Source organism: Lucilia sericata, unplaced genomic scaffold (genome assembly GCF_015586225.1).
Source record: "Lucilia sericata isolate MDLA Ls3-8-SP2 unplaced genomic scaffold, ASM1558622v1 Contig000729F_arrow, whole genome shotgun sequence".
Taxonomy (NCBI): domain Eukaryota; kingdom Metazoa; phylum Arthropoda; class Insecta; order Diptera; family Calliphoridae; genus Lucilia; species Lucilia sericata.
In genome coordinates, this window is record NW_023994728.1 from 48,425 (window position 1) to 71,631 (window position 23,207).

The following is a 23,207-nucleotide window of genomic DNA, read 5'->3' on the forward strand; positions in this document are numbered from 1 at the left end:
CAGATATACTTAAGCCATTTATTGTTGAATAAAATTGTGGACATTTAAGTCGAATTTTGAAGGGGGCTTTGAATAGGGGCTATGGTCAAATGAGCACCTATAATTAAAAAATTCATGAGGGTCATCAAGGCTAGTATAGAACTTGGTTATGCAGCATTTTGTCGAGATACGAGTATATTAAACATAATTATGAACTTAAAAGCCCTATTGTATGGGGGCTAGGCGAAATAATGAACCGATGTTAACCATTTTCAACAGGCTTCGTGTCCGGTACCATGTGCCAAATTTCTTTGAATTATCTTCAAAATTGCGACCTGTAGTTTGATTACAAGGTTTACAAGCCCTATTTGGGGTTCAGTTGCATGGGGCCTAGGTGAGATAATGGACCGATGTTAACCATTTTCAATAGACTTCTTCAAAATTGCGAACTGTAGTTTGATTACAAGGTTTACATGGACTCAGAAAATGATTCTAAGCCGATTGGTATACTTTAATGTATAGGGTATAGGACCAATATTATTGTGCGTTACAAACATCAGCACAAACCCAATATATCTTCCCCATTATAGTGGTATAGGGTATAAAAATGTGTGTTTCGTTAATAAAATAATGTTTCTGTTTCTGTTTTTTTTTTTTTACTTTTTTTTTTCAAAATACAATGAAAGAGAATAATTTCAATAAATAATAAAAATACCATTCATTCAAAAAAACATTCATCTTTCAAAATAATGACCAATTTAAATGCCACCACATTTATATTTACCAAAAATTGTATAAAATGATAAGCTTATAAATAAATATATATGGAAGCTAGAGAAGGAGAGAAGTATAGCCACCTAACATTAAGAGACAATAAGTATGTCCATTGAATCTTAACGATTCTATAAGGGGAACTGCTTGCTTATACAAATATATTTAATTAAATACCTAAGCTTACTTTCTTCTCTCTAGACAGGACAGGCATAAGGAAAACATATATCTTTGCAAAGGTGTTCTTAATATTTAAGCAGTCAAGCATAGAGAAAAATACAAACATACATACTTATGTATATAAATTGTACTTATTTTTCTTAAAAATAACAAGAAAACACAAACAAATATACTTTTTATACTTTTAAGTAAACAGGGGCACGGGGGTCTTAAAACAAAATACTTTAATTTTTTTCAAAAAAAAAAAAAAAAAAAAATCAAGTATATAAGAAAGTAATTCATATAACCTACAAAAAAGTAAAAAAATTTTAAATGTTGCCAGAAAAATAAACGTAACTACCCAGGAAATTTATTTAAATGGCATTTAAAAATATTTTCTTTTTTGCTTTATACATATTTATTATATTTGTTTATTTTTTTGCTTCACCTCAAATAAACTAAGTACGTGGCAACAGCAGACCATTGGAGCTAAGACTCTTCTTATCATGTCTTGATCAAATTAAAATAATTTTATATTTAAGCACCTGTTATTATGCTCTAGAAGTAAAATAACGCGGTTGTGTTTGAGTGTGTCTTTTTCTTATTCTACCATAGATATTTATTTTTATTTCATTCATTTTCTTGCTTCAACTGAAGTTGTGGTTTTATTCACCTACTTCATCTTTTCAGTTTTTTTTTGTTTAGTTTTCAACCTTAGCCTGACAACAACAAAAACTATACAATACAGAAATGTTAAGAACAGCTGCAAACAAGAATTCCTGAGTTATAAAGGTTTAGAAAGATTTGTGTGGGGTTATTGGGTGGTAGGAAAAGTACTTTTCTTATAGAGGTGAAATTTATGCAAAAATGTATCTTTTTACGAACTCGACATGTTTTTTTTCAGAGAAAAAACTTATTTTTGAGTCCTAGTCAGTTCTAGTTCTAGTTAGTTCTAGTTCAGTTCTAGTTCAGTTCTAGTTCAGTTCTAGTTCAGTTCTAGTTCAGTTCTAGTTCAGTTCTAGTTCAGTTCTAGTTCAGTTCTAGTTCAGTTCTAGTTCAGTTCTAGTTCAGTTCTAGTTCAGTTCTAGTTCAGTAGTTCAGTCTAGTTCAGTTCTAGTTCAGTTCTAGTTCAGTTCTAGTTCAGTTCTAGTTCAGTTCTAGTTCAGTTCTAGTTCAGTTCTAGTTCAGTTCTAGTTCAGTTCTAGTTCAGTTCTAGTTCAGTTCTAGTTCAGTTCTAGTTCAGTTCTAGTTCAGTTCTAGTTCAGTTCTAGTTCAGTTCTAGTTCAGTTCTAGTTCAGTTCTAGTTCAGTTCTAGTTCAGTTCTAGTTCAGTTCTAGTTCAGTTCTAGTTCAGTTCTAGTTCAGTTCTAGTTCAGTTCTAGTTCAGTTCTAGTTCAGTTCTAGTTCAGTTCTAGTTCAGTTCTAGTTCAGTTCTAGTTCAGTTCTAGTTCAGTTCTAGTTCAGTTCTAGTTCAGTTCCAGTTCAGTTCTAGTTCAGTTCTATCGATAATCACTGGCCACTGTAAATTTGGGAACCATGCCAGACGCATTGGTCTCCCGTTCAACGATTACTGTAGGAGTTGTCAAAACGAGGATGAAGAAGAGACTATTACTCATCTTCTCTGCGATTGTCCTGCTTTGGCGGAGGCCCGTTTTCAGACGCTTGGATCGACCTATTTTGGTGATCTAACCGAATTGTCAAACATTCAATTAGAACGTCTTCTAGAATTCATTAATTTGTCAAAATGGGTGTGAATCCTATTACTCACACTACTCATCCACGGCAGCTGCCCTGGCTTTCTCATTTCTCATCATCTCCTTCTCTTTGCAACTATCTCTATTCTTTCACTCTCCTCTATCTCTCCCTCTCTTCTCTTTTCTTCTTCTTACAGGTATTTTTACAAAGGGATCAACATGGACCCAAGTAAAGCCGAAATTGGCTACCTGTGTAAACCTAACCTAAACCTAACCTAACCTAGTTCAGTTCTAGTTCAGTTCTAGTTCAGTTCTAGTTCAGTTCTAGTTCAGTTCTAGTTCAGTTCTAGTTCAGTTCTAGTTCAGTTCTAGTTCAGTTCTAGTTCAGTTCTAGTTCAGTTCTAGTTCAGTTCTAGTTCAGTTCTAGTTCAGTTCTAGTTCAGTTCTAGTTCAGTTCTAGTTCAGTTCTAGTTCAGTTCTAGTTCAGTTCTAGTTCAATTCTAGTTCAGTTCTCGTTCTTTTCTTTTAATCGAAAAAGTTTATTTTTACGGAATAAGTCTCTTTTCACGAAATGTCACCAAAAAAGTGCCTTTTTAAGAAAAAGTCACATTTTGAGAAAAAGGCACTTCATATAAATGAAATCGCTTCCGAACAAAATGTCTTTAAGGTCCAAAAATATATATATTTTTCAAAAACTGAAAAAAAAATTATTCAAATAAAAAATCAAAATCTAAAAATATATATTTTTCAAAAACAGAAAAAAATATTATTGAACAAGAATTTTTGAAATAAAAAATCACTTTTCACTACTTTAGAATTTAACTTTTCCCCTCATGAATAAGACCCAGTCTATGCTAAGTCTTTTTTAGTTTTTTCTTCTTTTAAGACTTTGTTGTTGGCAGTGGCGGTGGCGTTCTTTAAAAAGAGTGTGCCTTATCTCTAAATTCAACATCATATTTTGCAGTATTTGATGTTTATTTTTCTCTTCTACGTATTTTTGTATTTTTATTCAGTTTGTTTTTCTCTTTTCATTACTTATTTTTAGTTTGAATTATTATTAAAGAATTTTTATTAATTTCAGTTTTTGCGTTATCACTCGTACACAACAACATTTTGAGTGAAAAAAGAAAAAAATCATACTCATTTTAATTTCAAATTATTATAAAATATAAAAAAATGAAAAAAGAACGCAAAATGAAATGTGTTGAAAAGTGTTTAGTAATTTAAAGAAGAGTAAAAAAGTCTTTGTAAAGAGCAAAAGTATAAATAATAAGGTCAGTGTCAATTTAAATGTTTAACATAGAATTTAAATTTTTAAATAATATACAAACCAAAACCGATTTCACAGTAGAAATAATGTAAGGTGAAGTAAAGTTAGATATTATTAAAAATATTCTAAAAAGTTAAATGTTTAACTACAATTTAAAAATTTTACTAAAGTTATAATTTTTCAAAAAAAAAAAAAAAAAACATTATTTTTCAAAGCAAATTATGCTGAAAATTTAAAACTGGCACCACAATGATCAATGTTCATCTGTTTAAAAATGTGTTAGAGGTAAAACCAAATTAACTCCCTAAAGCAGTAATTTAATCAAATGAATCCGTATTATCAAAATCAAAAAACAGCTTCATAAAAATAATACTTTAGTTTAATTAGAATATATTTTTTGTATTTACACATGAAATTCCCTTTTTTGCAAACAACCATGGTTTTCATTCAGGTTTAATAAATCATAAATTAGACTTGTGGTAAATTGAGATTTCAAATATTTTTCCCTTTTTTTGAAAGATTTACACATAAATAAATGCCCGTAAACAAATGTTTATATACATATTTATGCATTTTTAACGAGTTTGTGATTTTTTATTTCAATAACTTTTTCTGTGTTTTACATGTTAAAACCGCAAACATGAATGATTGGCATTAAATAATTAAAAATCACTCATACTCTTACATGTAAATCATAAACAAAGATTTTTTTGTAGTAGTAGTTGTTGTCAAAATATTAATTTACAAAATTGTTAATGATAAAACAAATGAATGCTTTTTTAAATCAAGATGTGAATGGAATTATTCAGTAGAGATATTTTTTATTATTTTTTTATTTGTCGATTCAACCACGCTTTTTTTATTGTTCGGAACTTTTTTGCAAACATCCCCTATAAAAGACTTTAATGAACTATACCTAACTAGAACTGACTAGAACTGAAAGAACTGAACTATCTTACTGGAACTGAACTAGAACTGAAATAGAACTGCAAAAGAACTAGAACTGAACTAAAGACTGAACGGAACTAGAATGAACTAGAACTGAACAGAACTGAACTAGAACTGAACTAGAACTGAACTAGAACTGAAACTGAACTAGAACTGAACTAGAACTGAACTAGAACTGAACTAGAACTGAACTAGAACACTGAACTAGAAGAACTAGAATAACTAGAACTGAACTAAACTGAACTAGAACTGGAAAACTAGAACTGAACTAGAACTGAACTAGAACTGAACTAAACGAACTAGACTGGAACTAGAACTGAACAGAACTAACAGAAGAACTGAACTAACTAGAACTGAACTGAACTAGAACTGAACTAGAACTGACTAGAACTAGAACTGAACTAGAACTGAACTAGAACTGAACTAGAACTGAACTAGAACTGAACTAGAACTGAACTAGAACTGAACTAGAACTGAACTAGAACGAACTAGAACTGAACTAGAACTGAACTAGAACTGAACTAGAACTGAACTAGAACTGAACTAGAACTGAACTAGAACTGAACTAGAACTGAACTAGAACTGAACTACTGAACTACTGAACTAGAACTGAACTAGAACTGAACTAGAACTGAACTAGAACTGAACTAGAACTGAACTAGAACTGAACTAGAACTGAACTAGAACTGAACTAGAACTGAACTAGAACTGAACTAGAACTGAACTAGAACTGAACTAGAACTGAACTAGAACTGAACTAGAACTGAACTAGAACTGAACTAGAACTGAACTAGAACTGAACTAGAACTGAACTAGAACTGAACTAGAACTGAACTAGAACTGAACTAGAACTGAACTAGAACTGAACTAGAACTGAACTAGAACTGAACTAGAACTGAACTAGAACTGAACTAGAACTGAACTAGAACTGAACTAGAACTGAACTAGAACTGAACTAGAACTGAACTAGAACTGAACTAGAACTGAACTAGAACTGAACTAGAACTGAACTAGAACTGAACTAGAACTGAACTAGAACTGAACTAGAACTGAACTAGAACTGAACTAGAACTGAACTAGAACTGAACTAGAACTGAACTAGAACTGAACTAGAACTGAACTAGAACTGAACTAGAACTGAACTAGAACTGAACTAGAACTGAACTAGAACTGAACTAGAACTGAACTAGAACTGAACTAGAACTGAACTAGAACTGAACTAGAACTGAACTAGAACTGAACTAGAACTGAACTAGAACTGAACTAGAACTGAACTAGAACTGAACTAGAACTGAACTAGAACTGAACTAGAACTGAACTAGAACTGAACTAGAACTGAACTAGAACTGAACTAGAACTGAACTAGAACTGAACTAGAACGGAAACTAGAACTGAACTAGAACTGAACTAGAACTGAACGAACTGAAAATGAACTGAAACTAACTGAACTAGAACTGAACTAGAACTGAACTAGAACTGAAACTAGAACTGAACTAGAACTGAACTAGAACTGAACTAGAACTGAACTAGAACTGAACTAGAACTGAACTAGAACTGAACTAATGAACTAGAACTGAACTAGAACTGAACTAGAACTGACTGAACTAGAACTGAACTAGAACTGAACTAGAACTGAACTAGAACTGAACTAGAACTGAACTTGAACTGAACTAGAACTGAACTTGAACTGCAATTGAAACGTTCGGGGTATAACAAAAAAAGGTCACGTGGAGAGTATATTCACTTTTTGTAAATCTATCACACCAAGTTATTAATCATTTTTCGTTTTAAACATTTTTCTCTCAACTTAAATGTATACGTAATATTTTTCCTATTACTAACTGCTCCAGTTAATTATTACTCATACGCTACCATTTATTTATAACAACCATAAAAACTCCATAAAAAACAAGCAACCTAGCACGTATAAGTAATATTTAATTGGGAAACAAAATAATATTACTTATACTTTGCAGTATTTGTACTTATATAATTATCTTAACACATTCCTTGTAAAGTACACAAGCAAAAAAAAACTACTGCATCAATTAAAAATTAAATAAAATGACAGCATAACATAAAAGTGTTCTAAAGATATTTACACCTAAATAAACTAAAAAAATTCTGAAAAATATACAACAAAAAAGGCAGCACGACATCATCATGTTATTAAATATAATTACATAAAAAGTTATTAAACTAAACACAACTTAAAAAGACAACAAGTCTAAACAACATCTTGTGCACTATTTAACAACATTTATAGTCAGGGGGCACATACATAGATGTAGTTTGTAGTTGGGTAGTATACGTTCCTTTTTTTGTTTGTTGGCTTCCTCTACATATTTAACTCTATACAATGTTGCACAAATATTGTGTGTCTCAGAGAGTTTATGTGTGTGTTTAGTTATCATCATGCACGTATTTCCTGTATAATAATTTCTGCTGTCTGTTCATCTTTCTTTATACTTCTCGTTGAGAATTTTACTTTTATTATTTTCTATATGTACATATGTATATTTATTTATAGTTAAAATATTTCTACATAAAAGTAGTTGTTTGTTAATAATAACAAGTGTTTGTTTAAGAAATTCTACTAATTAAAAAATATAAATTAAAATGAAACACTAACGTATTATATTGCGTCAACTTTGCGTGAGTATGTGTAAAGGTTTAATAGAGTGACAGATATATATTTGTATGTTATATTGTAATACACACATTCTAATTCCGGCTATTGTTAAGTTGTTAAGTTTAACTTGCAGATATGAACAAGAAGTGAACATGAACTGAACTAGAACAATTCGAATATCAACTAGAAGTAATATTTAATGAAAATTAGAAACAAAGTAGAACTGCACTAGAACTGAACTAGAACTGAACTAGAAACTGAACTAGAACTGAACAGAACTGAACTAGAACTGAACTAGAACTGAACTAGAACTGAACTAGAACTGAACTGAACTGAACTAGAACTGAACTAGAACTGAACTAGAACTGAACTAGAACTGAACTAGAACTGAACTAGAACTGAACTAGAACTGAACTAGAACTGAACTAGAACTGAACTAGAACTGAACTAGAACTGAACTAGAACTGAACTAGACCTGAACTAGAACTGAACTAGAACTGAACTAGAACTGAACTAGAACTGAACTAGAACTGAACTAGAACTGAACTAGAACTGAACTAGAACTGAACTAGAACTGAACTAGAACTGAACTAGAACTGAACTAGAACTGAACTAGAACTGAACTGAAATTGAACTAGAACTAAAACGGAAAGAGCAGGAGGCTTTATTTTGAGATTTTACTTATTTCAAATGCTATTTTCGTTCATTACCTTATCTCTGTTATCTATGACAGGCCAGTAAGACTAAAATTGTTGTACATATGTACATATGTATGTCTGCGTTAAATCAAGTATCACCCTTAAATTTCTTAGAAAATTTTTCCAAGGTTACCTTGGAAATGATGCTGGTACACGATTTTCTAAAATGAACCTACAACATAAGAACCAAGTAAACATGACACCAAAATTTTTATAAAATATAAAAAAATAATATTTCAAGTTGTTCTTTCTTTTTGCTCTTCAGTAATATGTGTTGAGCAAAAATAAAATGAATTCTTTTCAAAGGTAAAATTTTTCTTTTTAAGTTTCGAGGTTATTTGGTTTCATTAAGTTTTTTTTCACTTTACCCACATGAAAACAACAACCACAAGTAAAGAAGATATAGTAGTAACAGTAATGAGTGAAGGGTCTAAGATTTTTTAAGAAAAGAAAACAGTAAATATTTTATAGTAAAATCAAATGTACAAATGCAAATCAGACTAGAGTATATGCTTCAAAAAATTGCTTGTTGTATATGGGTATATTCTAGACGACATATTATATTCTGGGCAACTTTTCCTTTTAAGTTTAAAGTTGTTGAACTTAACGTTGCTCTCTTTAAACTATAGAAAAACTAGGCTATACAGATACTTATACATATACATATGTATGTATTAAGATATGACTATATGCATATTTTGTAACATTTCAGCCAAGTGTTCACTTTTTGATATATGTGAAGAAATAACTAAAACTTTAAAAAGAAATAGAAATGCACGCACACACATCCTTGCAAAAAAAAAAAGAAAAACAAGGTTACTACTGCCATCTATTCTTTGAATGTGTGAAAATGTTTAACAAAATGTTACAACACAATTTCTTAAGGATTCACAAACAGTCACAAACACACACACCTTAAAACAAACAACAAGGATACATAATAAAACTCTATGTGTATAATGTTTTATTGTATAAACCGAGTGCGAGAGAGTACATTCACATAACAAGTTTACTGCTTTAACTTGACCCAAATTATTATTGTTATTATTGTTATGGTTGTATAAACAACAACAATGGCAATAGAAACAACAGTATCAACAACTACAAACAAATCTTTTGCAAGTAAAAGAGAAAAGAGCAAAAAAAAAATTATCCTAGCAAACATTTTCTTTTCATAAATGTGTGGGAGTAAATGTGTTTGTTTTTGAATGTGGGCATATGAGAGTCTGTTTTATTTTAACGTTATTTTTTGCTGCTCTTCTTAAGTTCTTGTTGTTTGTGCGTTGTAACCGTTTTAATTTAATAAACTTCCTCATTATGAACCATGAAAACTTTTTCTTTTTTCATCTCTCATATTATATTCTTTTTTCTTTTTCGTTATTGCTCTTATTATTTTTATAAAAAAAGAAAACGTAAGTATAATAACACTTACACACAGACAAAAGGAGAAAGAAATGCAGAATAAAAACTAAATAGTAAACTTTTTTTAAAATGTATACTTATTGGCAAGGGAAAAGTTTGAATCCTTTTTGTGTTTTAAATTTTGTATGAATTAGTCTAGTCTATAGTCTAGTCTATAGTCTAGTCTATAGTCTAGTCGTCTATAGTCTAGTCTATAGTCTAGTCTATAGTCTAGTCTATAGTCTAGTCTATAGTCTAGTCTATAGTCTAGTCTATAGTCTAGTCTATAGTCTAGTCTATAGTCTAGTCTATAGTCTAGTCTATAGTCTAGTCTATAGTCTAGTCTATAGTCTAGTCTATAGTCTAGTCTATAGTCTAGTCTATAGTCTAGTCTATAGTCTAGTCTATAGTCTATAGTCTAGTCTATAGTCTAGTCTATAGTCTAGTCTATAGTCTAGTCTACAGTCTAGTCTATAGTCTAGTCTATAGTCTAGTCTATAGTCTAGTCTATAGTCTAGTCTATAGTCTAGTCTAGTCTAGTCTATAGTCTAGTCTATAGTCTAGTCTATAGTCTAGTCTATAGTCTAGTCTATAGTCTAGTCTATAGTCTAGTCTATAGTCTAGTCTATAGTCTAGTCTATAGTCTAGTCTATAGTCTAGTCTATAGTCTAGTCTATAGTCTAGTCTATAGTCTAGTCTATAGTCTAGTCTATAGTCTAGTCTAGTCTATAGTCTAGTCTATAGTCTAGTCTATAGTCTAGTCTATAGTCTAGTCTATAGTCTAGTCTATAGTCTAGTCTATAGTCTAGTCTATAGTCTAGTCTAGTCTAGTCTAGTCAGTATAGTCTAGTCTATAGTCTAGTCTATAGTCTAGTCTATAGTCTAGTCTATAGTCTAGTCTATAGTCTAGTCTATAGTCTAGTCTATAGTCTAGTCTATAGTCTAGTCTATAGTCTAGTCTATAGTCTAGTCTATAGTCTAGTCTATAGTCTAGTCTATAGTCTAGTCCTATAGTCTAGTCTATAGTCTAGTCTATAGTCTAGTCTATAGTCTAGTCTATAGTCTAGTCTATAGTCTAGTCTATTAGTCTAGTCTATAGTCTAGTCTATAGTCCTAGTCTATAGTCTAGTCTATAGTCTAGTCTATAGTCTAGTCTATAGTCTAGTCTATAGTCTAGTCTATAGTCTAGTCTATAGTCTAGTCTATAGTCTAGTCTATTAGTCTAGTCTATAGTATAGTCTAGTCTATAGTCTAGTCTATAGTCTAGTCTATAGTCTAGTCTATAGTCTAGTCTATAGTCTAGTCTATAGTCTAGTCTATAGTCTAGTCTATAGTCTAGTCTATAGTCTAGTCTATAGTCTAGTCTATAGTCTAGTCTATAGTCTAGTCTATAGTCTAGTCTATAGTCTAGTCTATAGTCTAGTCTACAGTCTAGTCTATAGTCTAGTCTATAGTCTAGTATATAGTCTAGTCTATAGTCTAGTCTATAGTCTAGTCTATAGTCTAGTCTATAGTCTAGTCTATAGTCTAGTCTATAGTCTAGTCTACAGTCTAGTCTACAGTCTAGTCTATAGTCTAGTCTATAGTCTAGTCTATAGTCTAGTCTATAGTCTAGTCTTAGTCTCTATAGTCTAGTCTATAGTCTAATCTATAGTCTAGTCTATAGTCTAGTCTATAGTCTAGTCTATAGTCTAGTCTATAGTCTAGTCTATAGTCTAGTCTATAGTCTAGTCTATAGTCTAGTCTATAGTCTAGTCTATAGTCTAGTCTATAGTCTAGTCTATAGTCTAGTCTATAGTCTAGTCTATAGTCTATTCTATAGTCTAGTCTATAGTCTATTCTATAGTCTAGTCTATAGTCTATTCTATAGTCTAGTCTATAGTCTATTCTATAGTCTAGACTATAGACTATAGAATAGACTATAGAATAGTCTAGTCTATAGTCTAGACTATAGACTAGACTATAGACTAGACTAAAGAATAGACTATAGACTAGACTATAGACTAGACTATAGACTAGACTATAGACTAGACTATAGACTAGACTATAGACTAGACTATAGACTAGACTATAGACTAGACTATAGACTAGACTATAGACTAGACTATAGACTAGACTATAGACTAGACTATAGACTAGACTATAGACTAGACTATAGACTAGACTATAGACTAGACTATAGACTAGACTATAGTCTAGTCTATAGTCTAGTCTATACTAGAATATAGACTAGTCTAGTCTAGTCTATATTCTAGTCTATATTCTAGTCTATAGTCTAGTCTAGTCTATATTCTAGTCTATAGTCTAGTCTATAGTCTAGTCTATAGTCTAGTCTATAGTCTAGTCTATAGTTTAGTCTATAGTTTAGTCTATAGTCTAGTCTATAGTCTAGTCTATAGTCTAGTCTATATTCTAGTCTATAGTCTAGTCTATAGTCTAGTCTATAGTCTAGTCTATAGTCTAGTCTATAGTCTAGTCTATAGTCTAGTCTATAGTCTAGTCTATAGTCTAGTCTAGTCTATAGTCTAGTCTATAGTCTAGTCTATAGTCTAGTCTATAGTCTAGTCTATAGTCTAGTCTATAGTCTAGTCTATAGTCTAGTCTATAGTCTAGTCTATAGTCTAGTCTATAGTCTAGTCTATAGTCTAGTCTATAGTCTAGTCTATAGTCTAGTCTATAGTCTAGTCTATAGTCTAGTCTATAGTCTAGTCTATAATAAATTCACTTTTTTAAGAAAGTTGCTAAGTTTGTCTATTTTTATAAAATTTTCAAAGGTTTATCATTTTATAAAAAAATGTTACCTTTTTATAGAAAATGTTTGGAAAATTTTCCTTTTTTTGAAATTGCGAAAATTCTCTGTTAAGTAGATTTTTTGAACGTTCTTCCTTTAAGTTATCACAAAGGATTGAATTTGGACCACAGCCTGTGACTTTTTGTTGGTATTTGATTTAAAAAAGGAAATACTTTTTACCCTAACCCTCTTTAAAATCATATAACATTTCGTTGACCAGTAACAAATTTTTGTAGAAAAGAAAAATATAAACTTTTTTGTGACCACCACAAAATATAAAAGTTTTCCTTTTTTTTCAACTGCAAATTTTTTTTACAAGTATCACATTTAATTTTTTCAAATTTTTTTGGCTACGTCAGGGAAATTTTGTACTACTTTTCTGTTGTTAATACTAGCGCTGTTGTTGTGTTTGTTATTTAGTCCTGTCATAATCATTATGGGCACCTGTTGTGCTTGTGTTTATGTTGAACGCCTTATTAAAAGTAATAAAAGAATTTTTTCTCTACATTTTTTTCAACACGGTTGGGGTTTATAACATTACTAACAAGATCATAGTTATTTAAGTTTTTTCCCCGCAAAAAAATATTAAACTTTTAAGAGTAGAAGAAAGATTTCAACTAAAAATATTTTGTAATTTTATTAATAAAATTTGTATAACCAGAGTTTTATTAAAAAAACAACCAACTTATTTTACAGTATGAGTGTCAAAAAATGTATTTTTGCTTCCTGCATTTGTTGCTACTATTGTTATTAAGTTTTATTTTGTTTTTCTTCAAAAAAAGCCTTTAATTAAGTTTATTACTATAATAGCTAAAGAAAGTTTTTAATTTTGTTCATTAAGTCAAGACATTTTCTTAATTATGAATATGAAGAAACATTTTTTTATGTTTTTAATTAATAAGACAAAATAAAAAAACACCAACATGAAATGAAATATTTTTAAGTGCCATCAAATGTTAGAAGAGCAGCAATTAGTTTAAGACTTCTTATTCCTAAAGTAAAAGTGTCTGTCGGTCTGAAGGTGTCTTATTAAAAATTCTTCAAAAGTATTTATAAGTTTAAGCTTGTAGTTTAATTTTTCATCTATTTTGTTTTGTTATTAATGAAGACATTTTATAGGGATTATATGCATGTATTTAAGTATGTATGTTTCTATGTACAGGCAAATTTTAATTAATTTATTATTAGTTATCTATTTAAGGAAGGGAATTAACTATTGTTAATTAAATAGATTAGTGTTATTAAGGTAAAAACTGTAGAGAAAACAAGGAAATTATATTTAAGCCTGCTAATTAAGATAGAAATAGTAAAAACTGTTCACTTAATATCTCTTTTTATTATAAAACTTCCGGAAAATTGCTCAAAACATTTTTCAAGATTCAAGTTTTAATATATTTTAATTTTCTCAAATTTCTCTTAAGGTAATTTTTTGTAGCATTTATTTTTTATTATAAAATTTATAAAACAATAAATAGAGATTTATAACTTATATATATATTTTTTTTCGTAGAATTTTTTGGAAAACCTTTCTTTGTTACAGAATATTTTTAATAGTAAATCTTGGAAATCTTTTATTTTTTTATAGAAAATCTTCGAAAATTCTCTCTTATATAGGAAATTTTCGGAAATTTTTTTTTTTATAGAGAAATTTTTGAAAATTTCTCTCTTTATAGAAAAGTTTCGTAAAATTTCCCTTTTTATATAAAATTTTCGGAAAATTTCTCTTTTTACAGAAAAGTTTCGGAAAATTACTCTCTTTATAGAAAAGTTTCGGAAAATTTCTCTTTTTATAGAAAAATTTCGAAAAGTTTCTCTTTCTATAGAACATTTTCGGAAAATTTCTCTTTTTATAAAAAAAATTTTGGAACAATTTTTCTTTTTATGGAAAATTTTCGAAAAATTTTTTCTTTTTATAAAAATTTTTTTGGAAAATTTCTCTTTTTATAAAAACATTTTTCTTATATCTCTTTATGATAAAAAATGTCCGAAAATTCGTCTTTTTATAGAAAATTTTCGGAAAATTTGTCTTTTTATAGAAAATTTTCGGAAAATTTGTCTTTTTATAGAAAATTTTCGGAAAATTTGTCTTTTTATAGAAAATTTTCGGAAAATTTGTCTTTTTATAGAAAATTTTCGGAAAATTTGTCTTTTTATAGAAAATTTTCGGAAAATTTGTCTTTTTATAAAAATTTTTTCGGAAAATTTGTCTTTTTAAAGAAAATTTTATAGAAAGTTTCCAAAAATTTCACGTTTCAATAACGTGAAATTTTCCGAAAATTTCTCTTTTTATAGAAAATTTTCGGAAAATTTTTCTTTTTATAGAAAATTTTCGAAAAATTTCTCTTTTTATAGAAAATTTTCGAAAATTTTCTCTTTTTATAAAAAATTTTCGAAAAATTTCTCTTTTTATAGAAAATTTTCGAAAAATTTCTCTTTTTATAGAAAATTTTCGAAAAATTTATCTTTTTATAGAAAATTTTCGAAAAATTTATGGTTTTATAGAAAATTTTCGAAAAATTTATGGTTTTATAGAAAATTTTCGAAAAATTTATGGTTTTATAGAAAATTTTCGGAAAATTTATGGTTTTATAGAAAATTTTCGGAAAATTTATGGTTTTATAGAAAATTTTCGGAAAATTTATGGTTTTATAAAACATTTTCGAAAAATTTCTCTTCTTTTTAAAAAATATTCGGAAAATTTCTCTTTTTATAGAAAATTTTGGGTTATTTCTCTTTTTATAGAAAAAATTTCGGAAAATTTCTCTTTTTATAGAAAATTTTCGTAAGTTTTTTTTTATAGAAAAATTTCGTAAAAATTCATTTTTTTTTATAGAAAAATTCGTAAATTTTTTTTTTATAGAACATTTTTGGAAAATTTTATAGAATTTTTTTTGGAAAATTTCTCTTTTTTATAGAAAAGTTTTCTTTTAGAAAATTTTCAGAAAACTTCCCTTTTTATAGAAAATTTTCAGAAAATTTCTCTTTTTATAGAAAGTTTATCTTTTTTATAGAACATTTTTGAAAAGTTTATTCTTTTTATAGAAATTTCTCGGAAAACTTAAATTTTTGTTGGAAATCTTTGAAAAACTTTTTTTATAGAAAATTTTCGAAAGATTTTCTTTGTTATAAAAAATGTTTGGTTGTAGATTTCTCTTTTAAAACAGTATCTTCGTAAAATTTCGCTTTTTAAGAAATTTCTTATTTTATAGAAAGTTTACGAAAAAACTCTCAATTAAAAGAAAATTTTTGGAAAATGTATCTTTGTATAGAATGCTTCTTATTATTATAGATATTATAGAACATTTTCCTACAACAGAGGAAAAAAAATGAAGCCAGGTTTTTAATTACCAGCTTAATTTACTAGATCTATTCATTATTAATATGACCAAACATCAAACTTCATTTTCCAGTTTTTAAAATATTTTATAGAATAATATTAATACACCACTTACCTTGATGACAGGAATGCTTTAAATGTTCCCAATAAACCAGCTCTTCTACCCTGACGATAACAGGCAAAATCTGCACCACGTATACCCTGTAAATCGCCAATATAAGGTTCATTCAGAGCTGCCACTCGTAACTACAGAAAAAAACAGAAAATTTACAACATTTTAATAAAGTTTTATACTCATATAAACGTGAAATAAATATACAAAATATAAATATTTAATTAATAAAATTATAATGAAATTAATATTTAAAGTACTTTTTTTCCTTCTGCCATGGTAAATATTTATACAAATGTAAATTAAAACTTAAACAAATAATAATAAAAAAATAATAAAGTAAATGAACTGATAAATACTTAAATATTTATTAAAAATAACACATAATAATACTTGTAGGTATAAATATTTAATATGGTTAAATCATTTTTTTCTTTTTTTTTTTAAATTACTATAATACTAATGGTGATAAACTTACCATACGTGGATACCACTAATTAATGATTTAATCAATAATAATGAAAAAAGAGAAAGAGAGAAAATAATATTTTTTTAAATGAAATTATTTATAGAATTATTTTGTTCAAATGGTTTGCAAAATAAGTTAATTTTGTGATATTGTTTTTACAATTACAACAAACATTTAAAATGCAAAAAAAAAAAATTTAGAAATGAAATAAAAATAATTAAAGAAAACAATTATAACAAACATACACATTTAAATAACACACATTTTAAAATTCTATTTTTATACCCATCATCAAACAAGATGGGGTTATATTGATTTTGTCATTCCGTTTGTAACACATCGAAATATTGGTCATAGACCCACAAAAGTATATATATTCTGCGTTCTCATTAAATTCTAAGACGATCTAGCCATGTCTGTCCGTCCGTCCGTCCGTCCATCTGTCTGTCTGTCTGTCTGTCTGTCTGTCCGTCTGTCTGTTGAAAGCACGATAGAGTCCGAATGGAAAGAGCTAGAGGATTGAAATTTCACATAAATATTTCTTATAGGTAAGGTTTGTTTGGTATTGAAGATGGGCAATATCGGTCCACGTTTTCGGATACCCCCATACAAGTGGCCCCTCGAAAAGCAGCTTTAACAGCCATAACATGTTTAAAAATACGAATATAGCGATAAAATTCGACATAAGTAAGTTTCTTATGATTCAAAATCACTATGCAAAATTTTATGAGGATTGGTTCATAACTGACCCTACCCCCCATATAAGTTCCCCTTCAGAAAATGACTTTAACGCTCATTACTGGCTTAAAAATACTAGTATATAGATGAAATTCGACATAAGTAAGTTTCATACGAGTCAAAATCTATCTAAAAAATTGTATGAGGATCGGTCCATGATTGACCCTACCCCCCATATTAGGTCCCCTTCAGAAAATGACTGCAACGCTCATTAATGGTTTAAAAATACGAGTGTAGCGATGAAATTCGACACAAATCAATTTAATACGACCCAAATTCTGTCTACCAAATTTTATGAGGATCGACCCATAATTGATCCTACCCCCCTATATAAGGTCCCCTTCAGAAAATTACTTTAACGCTTATATCTGGCCTAAATATACGAGTATATAGATGAAATTCGACATAAGTAAGTTTCATTCGAGTCAAACGTGGTTTGATGGTGGGTATATAAGATTCGGTATAGCCGAATATAACACTCTTACTTGTTTAATTATATAATGACCTATTGACCTGTCCTTGCAAAACTTCTCTGTCTTTTATACATCATGCAGACATTTAAACAAACTTAAAATTTAACCTAAATAATGTGTTTGTTGGTTTCACAAATTAATATGGACAAATAAATTCCTTGGTGGCACAAGTGATATGTATCGACTAACTGTTTATTGTGTGTTTGTATGTATATGTTTGTTTTTGAAACACAATTGTGATTTCCCTTTAGAATAGTATATTCAATCCATTCATGAGATAAAAAAACTCTACTCCAGTAAAACGTTTTTAAAATACAAAATAAAGTAAAGTTAAATTTTTGATTAGACACATTTGAAAGCTGTCATTTGCTTGATTTTTAAATTGCCTTATTAAATATTGACATTTAAAGTGTTTTTTTTGTCGATATTTTCTTACTTTTTTCTATAAAATTTTGAACACAAATACTTGCAGTTATCCAGAAAAAAAATTTAAATTTATAAAATAAAAATATTATTTACTTAAATATTATTTGTTAAAACATTTTCTTTATTAAAGAAAATAATATTATCTTAAAATATAAAGAAATAGATAAATAAATCAAATTTCATATATAATACATACAGACACGCATACTCGTTTACATACATAAATAATTTCTCAAACATTTATATTTTATTGCTAATACATGCACACATTAATATTTTATTTTATAAACTTATATGTGTGTAAACAATTTTCCAGAAAATATTGACAAGAAAGAACTAAACAAAATTCACAAGACAGGAAAGCAAATAGACAATGCAATAAGAACAGATAAAGCTGATAATAAAACTAAATAAATAAATATTTTGTCAATCATACATCCATCAAAAAAAATAAAACGAAAAAGGAATATTGATCGACCAGAAAATTGTTGAACAAAATTTAACAATAAAAATTCCTAGAAAATCTTAAGTTCTCTTAACATTTCTTTAGAAAATATTATATGATAAGATAAAATTTGTATAAAAATGGGACAATTTTGCATAAAAGAACAATTTTTGCTAAAATTTAAATTAAAAAAAAAAATTCTATAAACAGAAAAATTTTCAAAAATTTGTAAGAAAATTTTCTATAAAAAGTGAAATTTACAGAAAATTTTCTATAATAAGAGAATTTTTCAAAAAAAAAATTCTATAAAAAGAAGAAAGTTCCTTAAAGTTTTGTATCAGTATAAAAAGAGAACATTTTTTTTAAAGAAATATGTTTTCTCTTGAAAAAGAAATTCTCAAATGTATTCTATTAAAAGAGAAAATTTCTTAAAATTTTCTTTAAAAACATTTTGCAAAATTTTCTATAAAAATATAAATTTTGTAAATAGAAAGACTTTAAAAAAATTATATTCAAAGATAAATTTTTTGGAAATTTTCTATAAAAAAGAGATAATTATGAAAAATGTTCTATAAAATGAAAAGTTTTCAGAAAATCTTCTACAAAAAGGAGACATTTTAAGAAAATATTATATAAATGTTTTCATTTACTTTCCTTGAAAAGAAAAGAATGAGAAATTTTCAAAAAAATTTCTATAAAAAAGGGAAAATATTCTACGAATACTCTATGAAAACTTAAATTTTCTATTAAATGGGAAATTTTGCAATAATAGTTAGTAAAAATAGAAATTTCTCTATTTTATAAAATAAAAATTTTCCTAATTTTTCAAAAAAAAAGTTATAAAAAGAGACATTTTCCTAAAATTTTCTTAAAACAAAAGTAACTTTTCTAAGATTTTCGAAAATATTCTAAAAAAGGAGAAATTTTTCAAAAAACTGTAGACATTTTTCGAAAACTTTGTAAAAACTAGAGAAATTTAAAAACAAATTTAATAAAAATAGAAATATTCTAATAAAAGATAAACTTTCAGAAATTTATCTAAAAAAGAAAAAAATTTGCAATTCTTTCTATAAACATTTTCCGAAGATTTCCTATAAAAAGAGAAATTTTCCGAAAATTTTCTATAAAGAGAAAAAGTTTCCGAAAACTTTCTATCAAAAAATATAAATTTTCTGAAGATTTCTATAAAAAGAGAAATTTTCCGAAAATTTTCTATAAAAATAGACGAAAATTTTCCATAAAGAGCGAAATTTTCCGAAAATTTTCTATAAAAAGAGAGATTTCTGAAGATAAATTTTCCGAAAATTTCCATAAGAGCGAATTTTTCCGAAAATTTTCTATAAAAAGAGACATTTTCTGAAGATATCTATAAAAAGAGAAATTTTCTGAAGATTTTCTATAAAAAAAAACACATTTTCCGAAAATTTCTCAAAATTTTCTCTACAAAGCGACATTTTCCGAAGATTTTCTATAAAATTATATATTTTCTGAAAATTTTCTATAAAGATTATTCAATAAAAGTAGAAATTTTCCGTAAAGAGAGAAATTTCGGAAAAATTTCTATAAAAAAGAAATTTTCTATAAGATAAATTTTTGTTCTATAAAGAGAAATTTTCCAAAAATTATCTAGAAAGAGAGAAATTTTCCGAAAAGCTTCTATAAAGAGAGAAATTTTCCGAAAAGTTTCTATAATTTTCCGAAAAGCTTCTATAAAGAGAGAAATTTTCCGAAAAGTTTCTATAAAGAGAGAAAATTTCCGAAAAGTTTCTATAAAGAGATAAATTTCCGAAAATTTTCTATAAAGAGAGAAATTTTCCGAAAAATTTCAATAAAGAGAGAAATTTTCCGAAAAATTTCAATAAAGAGAGAAATTTTCCGAAAAATTTCAATAAAGAGAGAAATTTTCCGAAAAATTTCAATAAAGAGAGAAATTTTCCGAAAAATTTCAATAAAGAGAGAAATTTTCCGAAAATTTTCTATAAAGAGAGAAATTTTCCCAAAATTTTCTATAAAGAGAGAAATTTTTAAGAAAATTTTCTGTAAAGAGAGAAATTTTCCGAAAAGTTTCTATAAAGAGAGAAATTTTCCGAAAAGTTTCTATAAAGGGACAAATTTTCCGAAAAGTTTCTATAAAGAGGGAAATGTTCCGAAAAGTTTCTATAAAGAGAGAAATTTTTCGAAAAGTTTCTATAAAGAGAGAAATTTTCTGAAAATTTTCTATCAAAAAAGAGGCATTTTCTGAAGATTTTTATAAAAATAGAAAATTTCCGAAAATTAAAGAGAGAAAATTTTTAATAAAGAGGGAAATTTTCCGAAAAGTTTCTATAAAGATAGAAAATTTCCGAAAATTTGCTATAAAAACATAAATTTTCTGAAAATTTTCTATAAAAAGAGGAATTTTCTGAAAATTTTCTATAAAAAGAAAAATTTTCAAAAAACTTCCATAAAAATCTCTTTTTATGGAAGTTTCAGAAAAAGGAAAATTTTGCGAAAGTTTGCTATTAAAAGAGAAAACTTCCGAATATCTCCTATAAAAAGAAAAATTTTCTATGAAAGGACAAAATTTCCGAAAATTTACCAAAACATTTGGTAAAATTAAGTTTCATATATTTTCTATGAAAAGAGACATTTTCCGAAAATTTTCTAATTTTTCTCTTTTTATAGAAACATGTCGTAGAAATTTTCTATAAAAATATTCTTGGTAAATTTTTCCATAAAAAGCAAAATTTTCAAAAGAAAATTTTGGGAAAATTTATTCTTTCTTTTATCTCCATAAAAGTTAGTTTTTTATAAAAGGAGAAATTTTCAAAAAAAAAATTATAAAAAAATTTCCGAAAATGTTTTACAAAAAGAGAGGTTTACGTTTGTATGGGTTTTAGGTGAAATAATGGACCGATTGTAACCATTTTCAATATGCTTCATCCTTGGGTCAAAAGAAGAGCATGTGCCAAATTTCCTCAAATTTGTTTAGAAATTGCGCCCTGTAGCATGCACACAATATTTACATGGATACACAGGAAGACAGACGGACATAGCTAAATTGACTCAGAAAGTGATTTTGATCCGATTGGTGTACTTTAAGATGGGTGTAGGGGATTATAAACATCATCACAAATGCATAATACCCATCCCACTATAGTGGTGTAGGGTATACAAGTCTTCTATTATATACACACAAAGATAAAGTTTTTTTAAAATGTCTTTGATATCAAGCACGAAAGTACTATTTTTCTTTGTGTTGTTTGTTTTAATGTTATTGTTTTTCTCAAATGTATGAATTATTGTAAATATTTTTGTTTAATTTTACTTTTAAATTATGATTAATATTTAACATATGCCGAAAATGTATGTATAAAGGTCATGATGTCATAATACATCAATTATTTATTTAATTTTTCGTCTCATATAACCTTTACTTATTATCGACAGAAAAACACAACAGCATATAAAATCAAATTGCTTTTGTCGTTTGTCTTACTGGTAATAACAAACAAAAAAACATTATAAAAAATTATGAAAAATCTCAAGTTTTATTATAAGTTCACAGGTGTCTGTCATAGTCATTTTAATGACATATAAAATCATATTGTATTTATATTGGTTCTACACATTAATACATGTATATATGTATATATATATATATATATATATATATATATATATATATATATATATATATATATATATATATATATATATAAAATTTTTACATATAACACACACGTTTCAGTAGTATATAAATCATACCTTTGGATCTAACAAACACCCATCCCCCCAAAACTTTCACCAATATGTATTGCGACAAAGCATATTTGTTTAACATGCCACTTGTATAAATCATCATGGTATTCGATAATTGATTATCCTTTGTAGTTGCAACACATGGCTCTTCATCGTATATGAGAGAGAGAGAGAGATATGAAAAACAATATCAAATTGATAGACTTAATCATTTAAACATAATGTATGTTTGTATGGATTTTAAGAGAATGTGTATGAGCGAGATAGAAAGAGTATGTGTTGATTTTGAAGCGTGTTTAAAATCGATTCATGTCATAGCAATTTTAAGATTCATAAGATAAATCTTCAATGAAAATTTATGAAATAAACATTATAATAAAATGTTATTTAGATTGAAATCTTAAGTACTATAAATGGGTGGCAGTTTAAAGGAAAATATGTTTATAAGAGTACAACTTTTCAGAGAAAGAAATATTTTTTTTTTTTTTGGAAAAGCTGATTGTGTTGAAAGTTGGAAACTAATCAAATCATGTCTGCAGTAAAGGATAACTATCTTACATTATTTCTCTTTACTTCAAAAGACATGCATTTGGTGTAAAAAGTTTATCCCCAACTCTAGGCGATAGTGTATTCAAACTCTTTAGTTAATATTGAAAAAGTAACATTTAAATACTCTCTACTCATATAACGTTTATTATATATTTTTACGATTTTAATACTCTTGATGCTACACAAAGTGTGCTGTCAAAAAAAAAATCTACAGCCCAATCCAAAAGCTCCATCAATTAAAATATGCAACACTATTCACAATTCATTATAAAAAAAATGCAAAATCTGTAAAACAAAAACTGAAACAAATCAACAAATTGTGAGTGATTTTTGGGCATTAAGTTAACAGAAACAGAAAAATGCAACAAAAAAACATGGTGTTGCAGTCAAAAGATGAAATAATAAATACACCAACAGTAACTACAACAATTACAATAAAATAAAATATATATAAAGAAGATTAAATAATATAATGAAACGATTTTTAAATACACTACCAATGTCAACTATTTTCTATTTTTGTAGGAAGGTTTTGGAAAATTTCTATTTTATAGAAAATTTTGGGAAAATTTCTA

The 23,207-nt window shown here is 27.5% G+C and overlaps 1 protein-coding gene across 7 annotated transcripts in view; it reads right to left on the minus strand.

Annotated features, from left to right (window-relative positions):
- The window catches only part of LOC119607685 (collagen alpha-1(XVIII) chain-like), a 227,549-nt gene that overhangs the window by 47,709 nt on the left and 156,633 nt on the right, over positions 1–23,207 (minus strand). For 5 of the 7 annotated variants that reach the window (XM_037961746.1, XM_037961745.1, XM_037961748.1 and 2 more), the window contains 2 exons: positions 16,270–16,284; positions 15,795–15,925 (listed from right to left, as the gene is read on the minus strand). In XM_037961746.1, the coding sequence (XP_037817674.1) occupies positions 15,795–15,925; positions 16,270–16,284 (146 nt within the window). The remainder of the gene's footprint in view (positions 1–15,794; positions 15,926–16,269; positions 16,285–23,207) is intronic. The other 2 variants (XM_037961747.1, XM_037961751.1) reach the window with 1 other exon arrangement.